At 41.6% G+C, this 12,919-nt stretch overlaps 1 protein-coding gene across 1 annotated transcript in view; it reads left to right on the forward strand.

The window, feature by feature from the left end:
- LOC124268731 (xanthine dehydrogenase-like) overlaps nt 1-12,919 on the forward strand; it is a 53,673-nt gene that overhangs the window by 19,184 nt on the left and 21,570 nt on the right. The window contains exons 15-17 of the mRNA XM_046703760.1: nt 4,191-4,349; nt 5,953-6,075; nt 6,866-6,955. Of these exons, the coding sequence (XP_046559716.1) occupies nt 4,191-4,349; nt 5,953-6,075; nt 6,866-6,955 (372 nt within the window). The remainder of the gene's footprint in view (nt 1-4,190; nt 4,350-5,952; nt 6,076-6,865; nt 6,956-12,919) is intronic.

The following is a 12,919-nucleotide window of genomic DNA, read 5'->3' on the forward strand; positions in this document are numbered from 1 at the left end:
TAGAATCTACATCGTTCGAATTTCTGACTCAGAAAACTTGGTTCCTGTTATCTCTAGCTACGGCTGCCAGGATGTCAGAGATTCACGCATTGGATTACGAGAGAACACGCTTTGATGACATTCATAACATCGTGCATATGGGACTACGTTGGGATTTATCGCCAAGAACCAATTACCAGGCCAACCAGACAGGTTATTTCACGTCCCAGCTCTCTCATCTATACTTGGACCTCATGATACGATGGATCTATCACTATGTCCAGTAAGAGCACTGAAAATATATCTCCACCGATCCAAACAGAGGAGACAAAATTCAAGAGATTATTTATTCCTCTATCAACAGCTACGCAGACTGAAGTCTCACGTACTACTATCTCCATTTCGATCAGAACTGTCATACTACGTGCCTACAAGGCTGCAGGACTCGACCCTCCAAGAGCATCTAATCCTCATGAAATTAGAGCGTTAGCATCTACACTTGCTCTTCACGGCAACTGCTCTTTGAATACCATAATGGAGGGTTGTTTCTGGAGATCCGATATGGTGTTTGCCAACCATTATCTGAGAGATATCACCACCGAGGACGTCTCAGGTATCCACCATTTCGGTCCCATGGTCCTCGCACAACAGTTGACAGTTCCTCGGAGAAGATAAATCAATCTTACAGATTTTACTACTTATCTTATAATAGTACTAAATAGCTATATGCTATATAAATATTTTGCTTAAGTTCATTTATTATCTTAAGCACAGTACTATGGTTATTATATCATAACAGTATATTAGCTAACAAACTCTACAGAGTTTTTGCTATTATATATTTAGCTTAAGTTTAATCATATCTTAAGCTCAGTACTATGGTTATATCATAAAAGTATATTAGCTAACAAACTCTACAGAGTTTTTGCTATTATATATTTAGCTTAAGTTTAATCATATCTTAAGCTCAGTACTATGGTTATATCATAAAAGTATATTAGCTAACAAACTCTACAGAGTTTTTGCTATTATATATTTAGCTTAAGTTTAATCATATCTTAAGCTCAGTACTATGGTTATATCATAAAAGTATATTAGCTAACAAACTCTACGGAGTTTGTTGCTATTATATATTTAGCTTAAGTTTAATCATATCTTAAGCTCAGTACTATGGTTATATCATAAAAGTATATTAGCTAACAAACTCTACGGAGTTTTTTGCTATTATATATTTAGCTTAAGTTTAATCATATCTTAAGCTCAGTACTATAGTTATATCATAAAAGTATATTAGCTAACAAACTCGGAGTTTGTTGCTATTATATTTTTAGCTTAAGTTTAATCATATCTTAAGCTCAGTACTATAGTTATATCATAAAAGTATATTAGCTAACAAACTCTATGAAGTTTATGCTATCATATTGTCAAGCTTAAGTCTATTTAGTCTTAAGCATAGTATTCATGTTATATATACTTTTATCTTAATATTTATATTGTAATAACCCATATAGGGCAGCTGATAATTTAGCAGCAGGAATTCATCAATTCAGTGCCTTTATGAAGTTCCCATAAGGGTTATTACAGTCATTACAGAAATCACTAATTATCTAAAATCCAAAGTATTTTGTATTCCCACCTCCGTTTCCGTTTCCGTCGGATTCTACAAGCAAGTAGCATGAGTCAGGATAAGGAAAAATATGTAATTTTCTGATTAAAATTGATATTTTATACTTATCCTGACTCATGAGGTAAGCCCTCCCGTCCTCCCCACATAACACTTTGGATTTCCCTGAAAATTCAAGTGTTGGGCTCGCTATAAAAGGAGAGAGTGAGGCACATGGCAGGAGGTGGCGCCCTCGTTCCCGCGCTTATGAGGGGACAGATAACTCGTGGTGAGTACTAATTAGTGATTTTACATTGAAGGGAACTTCAATTGGGAGATACAAGTGTTCCACTGTGTTCGCAAGAAGAAGAAGACAAGCAAGTAGCATGAGTCAGGATAAGTATAAAATATCAATTTTAATCAGAAAATTACATTTTTACAGTCTCATTGTATCTAGTCACAAATACCTAAATATATTAGCATGTACAAATATCATTGATTCAAACACATTTTTATTGACTGAATTAAAATAAAATAATTTAGTTAGCGACAATTTGAGAAGCCCGAAGTGATACAGTTCTTAGCCGTTTACCTCTTTGGTGAAAACCCAGAGCGCTGACAAACTAAGGCCATGATCGAGCATAGGAGATTGGAACGATCATAGGATTCTAGGGTGCAACATGGAACGGCTACATGGACCTCTGTGCCCGTGAGTTAGTATAGTCATTGGCCACTTAGTTGTTTGTTAACAGACACGTGAAGTCAAATTAATCCTCAGCTTCCTTGGAAGTATACAACCGATGTTACTATGGAAATGTGAATTTCCCGTGAATACATCACATCACTTCCTAACTTACATCTGTGTACAGAGGGTGATACCAAAGCCCCAGAATGAGTTGAGAATGGCGTGGGTTAACAATGATTCAGTAATATTGCTGCTTGTTAACGAATCAGCAGATATATTCTGTTGATTTGGGGAAGAAAGCCAGAGGTAATACATGTCTGAGACTTATAACATTAGCACCACCACCCCTGAGAGTTGGTATGGTGCTGTTATTAGAGCTGACTAAAATTATCGATAATCGGAATATCGCCGATAGGAAAGATTAATGATGATTATCGATAAGAAAATTGTGTTACCGATAATATCGTACATTAACTTGTCTGACAGTAAAAACTCACACTATATGCAAATGTATGACTTTATTTATGGTCCTCTTTTAAATTATGTTCCGGACACTGTTCTGTTAATATTCCATGCAAAAACTTGTCACAGCTCGCCAGTAATGTTAAATATGATCATTTCTTTCTGACATTATTGCTCCAAGGTCATCGATATGTATTAAATTGATCAATATTGTGTTAACGAATATCAATCTCTGATCTATATCGATAGCCAGCCCTAGCTGTAAACCTATGTGGAGTACAAATTTGTCAACCCACGAACATAGGGTTATGTCCTGCGTATATAAATCTAGTGCGTTAATACACTAAGCGCCAAAAGAAACGTTACCCTCCTTCCTTAATGACGGAGGTACCTATCATCAGCTGGCGTTGTGATGCGTGGACGTCCACTTCTTGGTCTGTCTACGGGGACCCCAGTCTGTCTGAAGCCCTGAATAAGTCTTACAACCGTGATACGATGGCATCCGAGGACGTTGGCAACAGCATTGTATGTCGACCCTATCTGCACCATCCCAATGGCTCTTTCTCTCTCTTCAGCCGTTAATCGTGGCAAATGTCTTGTACTTGTGTATCATATCATGCATTCTAGGCTCTCTTTATACACTATAGAATCATTCTACATGTCAAATGGATGCAAATACTGCTTGGATATTGCTGCGCTTTGGCGATTGATATTGCTCTGTGTAAACAGAAAGTGGGAAAATGTTACTTTGCAAGCAAAAATGTTAACAAAGATAATTTTAGGTCTTCCTAAACATTTTTCACAATATCAAAGACACGTTTTACTTGTTTTCACTAATGCAAATCAGCAGAAAATGTTTTAAAAGACTGAAATCATAGGAATGATTATTTTACAATTTTACACACTCTACAACGGTTGTTTCCTGTTTTAATAGTTGAATAATGGTGACTTTAAATGGTTTATCTTTGTCTCAAACCAGAATTTTATTTCAACCTTTCTTTTGGACATCTAAATCACTGTTATTGGTTTATTTCGGCATGGACGAAAATAGGACAACTCTTCTGCACAAGATGCATTTCACCTAATTATGAATGTATTTGAGAATTTTTTTGTGATTTGCATAACGCTGTGTTGTTAAGCTTTTTTGTAAACTAATACCTTCTAACATATCTTTGATGGTTTTTAAGTAATTCATAAATGTAGGAGGGTAACGTGTCTTTTGGCGTTTAGTGTATATTGGGTTTCTGGTACCTCTCCACGCTGAACAAAAATGTGTCCTACCTCGGCATCAGTGAGTGGTACACGCTCTGTTCTTTCCTTCATCATGTTCTCAGCATGTTCCAAAGCACCACAAGCACAGATTGTCCTCTTAATGTCGGAGAGACGCTAGAACTCATGCATGCGTAACGGGACTCGAATATTGTACTATGTACAAAAACCTCATCCCCTTCTATTCTTCAGTATGTGCTCGGCATGTGTGGTGAGAAAGCAGCGGCAAGATTCCAGAGTGGAGGCACCAACTTGATACGGCCCGTGTCTTCAGGCACTCAGACATATGACACCCGTAAAGACGAATATCCCCTGACTAAGCCAATGGTAAAGGCTGATGCAGACTTACAGGTTGGTGTTTTCACTAGCATATGAAAACAGCTGTCACCCAAATATAGGATAGGCATATGCGTTTTGATACCTTCTTATGTTAACCGCCTCCGTGGTGTTGTGGTTAGAGCGTCCGCCCGGAGAGTGGAAGGTCGCGGGTTCGATCCCCGACCGCGTCATACCAAAAGACGTTAAAATATGGTACTGGTTGGTCCCTGCCTGGCGCTCGGCATTAATGGGTACAGCAAGGACTGGTCGGCTCGGAGTCAGTATAATGTGTCTGAGTGGGGTATTCATGCTTCACTGCGGCATGGTATCTCAGTGGGCTAGCACTATAAAACCAGCTTCAGTCTGGGCTAGTACAAGCAGCCGCACACACACATACACACGCATGCACGTCGTCATATGAGCGAAATATTCTCAAGCACGACGTTAAACCCATTTCACCTCACCTCACCTCACCTCACCTCAACCTACTCTGGTCAAATCACTATAGTAATCCTATGTAGATCAACCTTGTCAATTGTATATGCTCCCTATACAGCTATGAATATATTCTCTTTGTTCCAACTCTTGTAAGCGGCGACTTACGGGATCGGGTGGTAAGACTAGCTGACACATGTCATCGTATCCCAATTGCACAGATCTATGCTCACGATGTCAATCACAGGTTTATGTGATAACTCCATAATTTACAGACTGCCTTCACATAGGTGGAATACTGTTGAATGACACGTTTAGCAAAAACATAAAACAAGACAATATCAATATCTTCTATGATTAGGAAATTGATCCTATTTTGTACTGAGACAACTGTTATCCCATGTCAATGGAACGATCATTGAACCCTTTCGTCAAAATGTCATCTCCTTGTCTCATCCACTTCACCTCTGAGGTGTATAATGTTTCAGACTTCAGGACGGGTCCAGTACGTTGGTGATATTCTAGGTATAATGTTTCAGACTTCTGGGCGGGTCCAGTATGTTGGTGACATTCTAGGTATAATGTTTCAGACTTCAGGGCGGGTCCAGTATGTTGGTGACATTCTAGGTATAATGTTTCAGACTTCAGGGCGGGTCCAGTATGTTGGTGACATTCTAGGTATAATGTCTCAGACTTCAGGGCGGGTCCAGTATGTTGGTGACATTCTAGGTATAATGTTTCAGACTTCAGGGCGGGTCCAGTATGTTGGTGACATTCTAGGTATAATGTTTCAGACTTCAGGACGGGTCCAGTACGTGGTGACATTCTAGGTATAATGTTTCAGACTTCAGGGCGGGTCCAGTATGTTGGTGATATTCTAGGTATAATGTTTGAGACTTCAAGGCGGGTCCAGTATGTTGGTGACATTCTAGGTATAATGTTTCAGACTTCAGGGCGGGTCAAGTATGTTGGTGACATTCCAGGTATAATGTTTCAGACTTCAGGACGGGTCCAGTATGTTGGTGACATTCTAGGTATAATGTTTCAGACTTCAGGACGGGTCCAGTATGTTGGTGACATTCTAGGTGTAATGTTTCAGACTTCAGGACAGGTCCAGTACGTTGGTGACATTCCAGGTATAATGTTTCAGACTTCAGGACAGGTCCAGTATGTTGGTGACATTCCAGGTATAATGTTTCAGACTTCAGGGCGGGTCCAGTACGTTGGTGACATTCCTCCAGTTCCAAATGAAGTGTGTGCAGCATTCGTCATCAGCAGCGTTGGCAACGCCGACATCGACACTGTCGACACCTCTGTGGCCATGGTAACCCACACAGATTAAATTAATGACTCATAGATATTTATAATGAAGTTTTTAAGTCCACCGGGTTTAGGTGTTAATCATGATATGAACAAACAGTACTTTTTGTTGTAAAATCATGAACGCATTTGCATTTCAACCGTCTTGGAGAAATTCTGGCTCTGCTGTCAAAATATTGTTATATTCTCAGCGTTACGACCACTGCAAGCTAATATTAGACGCTACTTGCACTACAAGTGTAGGATGACTTTGGTGGATGAGGTGCTCATTAGTACTAAATTGTACTAAACACATATGATCTGAACAGGATGGGCTTTTCATTTAGTCATTTTCCGTTTAAAGTAGATCTTGGTCCTGTTGTGCCCTAAAAATTTAAAGGTAGCATATCACAAAGTCAACGAAGAAAGGTTGGCTTGATTGGAAGAAGGCATTTTAGTGTTTTCTTTGCAGTACTGTGTACAGCATTGAGTGAGAATAACCGATTATAAAATGACCTTGAATTCTACTTCTTTTCTGTCAAGTGCATATGCTTAAAATGCTTGGAGCAGCGGTAATAAATGTTAATACTTTTATATGTCATGTGTAAGATGCTCACAAATCAGGAATCATCTAGACCAACATCATGCCGAAATGTGAAATTCAAACCCACGAATTTTGGCTTATGCAAGTGATGCTTTTCTGCAATGTTTTGTATCAATTCTTTAACAGGTAAACATACATGGCTCCAACAAATGTGAAGACGGGAATGTCAAAATTATTTATAACATATTTGATATTGTCTTTGCTTCTACAGTCCTACCCTGGAGTGATTAAATACATATCTGCAGCTGATATACCAGCTTCAAGGAACAATTTCAGGGGACCACCTGGCGGTGTTGAGGAGGTACTGGCAACATTTACACTAAAAACTGTTAGAGGTACAGAGAAGCTGCGTATCTGCGTAAATTACGCAAATATATATTTATGTGAAAACTCAATTCCTACTAAGTCTTTTGCGTACAAGTACGCTTGAAATTTTGTAAATACTCATTAAATTTGATCTTACATGTGTACACACCAAAATAGATCAAATATTTGGGGTATATTGAGAGGTTCTATTTCAGCACATGAACTTGGCAGCTTGCAGTCTTTCTAATCGTTTCTCATGTTACAGATAAAAGTTATATAACAAACACGTAGACCGACATTTAAACTTTACCTTATTTTTACAAATTTTTCCTTATCCTGACTCATGCTAATTGCTTGTCTCCCTTTCCTTCCGAATGCTAGTGGAACACTTGAATCCCCTTTTGAAGCTCCATTCAAAAAAGCGGACGTAAAATCACTTACCAGGAGTCATCTCCCTTCTCAGGTTTTGGCGGGAAACGGTGCCACCTGTCTCCCATGCTCCTCACTCTCTCCTGATTCGCCCGAGTGGGCGGTTGTGAGAGCAACTGCTCCCCTATACGGCATTTTATCCTTTTATTATTTAGGCCTTTCTTCTAAATTAGCTGTATAAGGCTTTAGTTAACGTTTACCTACAATATTCTACGGAATTTTTACGTGACTGTTCACATTGTTTACAATTGATGAAATCTTGTTCTGGTTGTAGGTATCGATTGTCTGCTGATGATCCACAAAACCAATGTCCTAATTGCAAGCCCGTATGTTTATCTGACTCTCGTTGTCAGTTGTGTTTTCACCTGTCTGATATTGGATTTTACAAATATTCATATCTGTCTAGACGTGCAAAGGACAGGTCCAGACGAGATTTACACGACATGTCTAAACCGGCTAAGCTTGCAGAGGACCGGCAGTTGGTGTCTGCCCAGATTCACCATTCCAGTGGTCTACCGAGGTCGTCTACGGAGGAGGTTGCCGCCGTAGACAACGCTGGCTTGAGAAAGATGTCATCTACATCTGATAATTCCTCATCGCAGTCTAAGAAGACTAAGGCATCATCTTCCCAGAGGAAGAAGTCGGCTACAACTAAGACTTCGTCGAAGCCTCCACATGGGGCAACGCAGAAAACAAGGTCTTTTTCAGCTGAGATCGTCCCTCTGGAAGAAATAGATGTCTACGATAAGCTGCCCATCCTCATCCCTGAGATCAAATCTAAGAAGAAGACGAAGGCGTCTTCTACCGTGACCACGCAGTACAAACTTTCAACGCAGACGTTCGGCAGAGAGGTTCAACGCCCTTCGGAAGAAGCCTCATCCGTCTCAGATGCGTCGTCGTTACAACAGACAACGCAGACCTTCAACCCGGGCGCCTTTATGCAGCAATTTACCCGACAGATGTTGGATCTGATGGAACAACGGTTCGCACGCGAGAGAGCTGCGACGAAGACAACGTCTGCGACGAACCCGAGTGAAGGTCAACTGAGCTGCACACCACGTCCGTTGGGAACCAACGTCCTGCAGAGCGTACATGAAGATTCCACGTCCGCACGAATATCTGGCAGCCAGTCCAACGTAGAACCTGCACCGACTACGTTCGGCGGAAGGACTAGACGTTCACCGAACCCACGTAGATCATCATCGACTTCAGATACGGACATTCGTCACCAACCTGCACGTAACGGTTCGTTACCGAGGAGAAGAGAATCAACACACGTACGAAGGCACAGGGATTCGTCAGAAGACTCACCCTCGACAAAGCCGTTCACCTACACACAGGTTCGCGCGAAAGCGCGCACAATCATCTCTATCTCCACGCAGGTCCCCACGAAGGTAGTCACGAACACATTCACGAATGTATGGTTCACCACGAAGGTCACCACGCAGGTCTCCATACAGATCACCACGCAGGTCACCACATAGATCGTCATACAGATCTCCTCGTTCAGACGACACTAGAAGACATCTATCCTCAGAGCAGGAAGATGACGGCGGAATTATATTTTCCGACTCGGAAATCAAGTCATGGATGGCCAACGGTTTGGAACTCGCATCACCCTCCAAAGAGACCAATGAAGCACTATCATACTTTATGTTGAATGATGATATAGACACACTTACGATGCCACCTATCGACCCTGTCTCAGACTTTCCAGACAACCTCAGCACAGCCTTCAAGAAGGCAACTAAATACCAGTCTCAGAGTATTCCGTCGTTCAACGCAAAGAAGTTCTCTCTACACCACATGGAACACTTAATGAAGGCTCCAGAGATAGATGAGAATTACAAGATCATCAACCTCTCGGACGAAATCTTACAAGATAGAAGATAAAAAGTTGGCACAGTTAGACACAGTAACCAGAAGATCGAATGATTTATTCAGCTCTACTCACACAGAAAAAGGATCATCAGTTCATGTCTGAACACCTATCATCCATTTCTGCAGGCTTAACCTTATCAAGAAGGCAAGGACTGTTATCTTCCTGTACCAAGACACTCTACAGAGCCCCCTGGTCAGCACCATCCATCTTCGCAAGAGAAATTGATGAAGTCGCCAAAGAAGTTGCTAAAGATTCCAGAGAGGTGATGATGATCAAGTCTATTGATACACTGGCCAGTGTGATACGTCAGACCTCCCAACGTTATTCCGGCAAATCAAAGTTTGCAGGAATCCAGAGAGCAAGGGATAAGAAATTAGGCAACGCTAGAGGGAATAAGGATTCTTTTCGTTGCCCATCCGCAGCTCCAAGAGGTAACTACGGAAGAGGTCGGCCCTTTCGAGGTGCCAGAAGTTCCAGACGATGAAAAACAGGTTCGGAACGACTGGAGTCTTCCACCCCCAGCCAGTCCAGTACAACTTTCACAAGTGGGTGGACGTCTGCAACTCTACTGGAAGAATTGGGGAATTCTTCAAGACGACTTCGTATCTCAGATTCTACACAAAGGTTACAGGATACAGCTACAAGCAGTACCACCAGTAACAATCAACCCACTGGTTACAACTGCGCTGCAGACCAGAAGGGAAATCTACTAGAAGCCATCACATCTCTACTAGAGAAAGAGGCAATAGCAGAGATAAAACAGGACTGCATCACACCAGGTTTTTACTCCCCAATATTTCTGGTACCAAAGAAAAACTCAAAAGAAAAGTTCCGACTCATTTACAACATGAGGAAATTCAACAAAGATTACCTGCTAACACCCACAAAGTTCAAGATGATACATCTACCACAACTACGACATCTCATACGTCCGCTAGACTACCTCGCCAGCATAGATTTACAGGATGAATACTTACACATCCCGATCCATCCGGAGTCAAGGAAATATCTTCGATTCCTGTTCAACGGATGTCATTTCCAATGGAAGGTCCTGCCATTTGGAATATCGTCGGCCCCCTGGTTGTTTACTCGAGTGACATAGCCCATCAATATATATCTACATCGTCGAGGTCTACGCAGTACGTTCTACCTAGACGACGGGGTTCAAGCTCAGCAAGATCCCAGTCAACTCAGACTGCAACTGAACTTCTCCATCAGACTTCTCACTCAACTAGGATGGCTAGTAAATCTCCTCAATTCGGACCTAGAGCCTACTCAGGACTTACAATTCCTAGGAATATGGCTTATAACAACGAAGAATCGGATTTTCGTTCCAGAGGATCGTTGGATCAAGATTCAACAAATGATCTCTCAAGTTCAACTCTCTCCGTTACCACTACGAGAATGGCAGAGCCTATTAGGTCTCCTCACGTCAGCTCAAGACATGACGCACAGAGGGAGACTACAACTGCGTCCACTACAGAGATTTGTGAACGTTCACTTACACAGTCTGGATCCTTTCGAAATACCAGACAGACTAAAACCATACCTACTATGGTGGACTCAGAAGTCGAATGTTTGCGGCGGAAATTACTTAATAGAGCCGGAGTGCAACGTCCACCTCTACATAGATGCATCACTGCAAGGATGGAGAGCACACCTCAACAACGAAGTGGCTGCCGGGGAAATGGTTGAAACAAGAAATGAATCTGCATATCAACATGCTCGAGATGAAAGCAGTAGTAAATGCCCTACTACATTGGTCCAACATACTAAGAAACGCAAAATTGATGATCCATACGGACAACTCAACAGTGGCGTTCTACATAAACAAACAAGGATCAACGAGATCTTGGAATCTTCTAGACCTAAGCTTTTAACTATGCAACATAATAGACAATCTGAACATTTATGTGAAAGCATGTCACATTCCGGGAGCCAGGATTGTAATAGCAGATGCGCTATCTCGACCACATCAACCACCCCCAACAGAATGGATGTTACATCCACAAGCATTCAGATGCATCATACAGACGATAGGATCTCCACTCGTAGACCTATTCGCCACAAGATTCAACAATCAACTGGCAACATTCGTCTCTCCAATTCCCGATCCGCAAGCATGGGCGACAGATGCTCTAAGCATCCCATGGGAAGGACTAAACGCGTATGCGTTCCCTCCGCCAGCGTTAATACCACAGGTATTACAGAAAATCAGGCAGACAAACAATCTACAACTGATTTTGGTCGCGCCTTACTGGCCGGCAAGAACGTGGTTTCCCGTTCTCTTACAAGAACTCGGAAAACCAACAATACAACTTCCAGTTTGGTCGAACCTACTTATTCATCCTCACACCAAGCAAGTTCACAAGTATTCCAGATCATTCCACCTACACGTATGGAACGTATCACGACTTGCTTGTCGAAAAGAGGATACTCCGCCAGAGCAGCGAAAGCAGTTACGAGTAGATCTACTCGTAACTTGTATGACGACAAGTGGGAAAGCTTTGAGAAATATGCATCGAGGAAAGGTTTCACAGCAGTGAAAGCAACACATCCTCAAGTGGCGGAATATCTTTGTCATCTCAGACAAATAAAGAGATTAAAAGGTTCGACATTATCTACATACCTAGCAGCTCTCAGCTCAGTTATCACTATGAAGACAGGCGTGAAACTGACGAAAGTGCCAGAGTAACTGGCCTTGCTACGCTCTTTTAAACTGGAAGACCAACAAAGGAAAATTACAGCGCCGGCTTGGGATCTCAACGTGGTGTTACGACATCTCACCAGTGATGCGTACGAACCACTGGAAAGAACTTCTTACGAATTTCTTACACAGAAAACGCTATTTCTGATCGCCTTGGCAACAGCGGTGCGGATGTCAGAAATACAAGCTCTGGACTTCGACCCTGTACTTGTAAGGAATTACTTGTACACGGATAGGGTCACTGCTCCACTTGATACGAACATCAAGAGTTGGAGTTGTTGAAATCCACATGTACGGTTACAGAAGAGTTTGATATATTGTGGCCCCCCAATTTACCAGATAAAATTCAACATATGGATCAACAGCAGCAGCAGTGCCATTAAAAGTTCCCATGGGGGGTAAATAGGACGTAAATTCATCACTAAGGAATCCAGAAGTGGCTTGACCCACCACCAACTCCGTCGGATTCTACAAGCAATAAGCATGAGTCAGGATAAGGAAAAATATGTAATTTTCTGAATAAAATTGATATTTTATACTTATCCTGACTCATGAGGTGAGCCCTCCCAACCTCCCCTAAAGGCACTCTGGATTTCCCAGTAAATCAGTGTGTCGGGCTGTAAAATACGGAGAGAGTGAGGAGCATGGGAGACAGGTGGCGCTGTTTCCCGCCAAAACCTGAGAAGGGAGATGACTCCTGGTAAGTGATTTTACGTCCGCTTTTTTGAATGGAGCTTCAAAAGGGGATTCAAGTGTTCCACTAGCATTCGGAAGGAAAGGGAGACAAGCAATTAGCATGAGTCAGGATAAGTATAAAATATCAATTTTATTCAGAAAATTACATTTTGTGGAAAATGGCAAAATACCCAATTGAGTTTGAGTGACAATTTATTTGCTTACTCAAATGAAAATTAGAATACCCAATTGAGATGAACACAAGC

This window comes from Haliotis rubra, unplaced genomic scaffold, assembly GCF_003918875.1.
Source record: "Haliotis rubra isolate DU_JTF1 unplaced genomic scaffold, ASM391887v1 Scf14, whole genome shotgun sequence".
Classification (NCBI taxonomy): Eukaryota; Metazoa; Mollusca; class Gastropoda; order Lepetellida; family Haliotidae; genus Haliotis; species Haliotis rubra.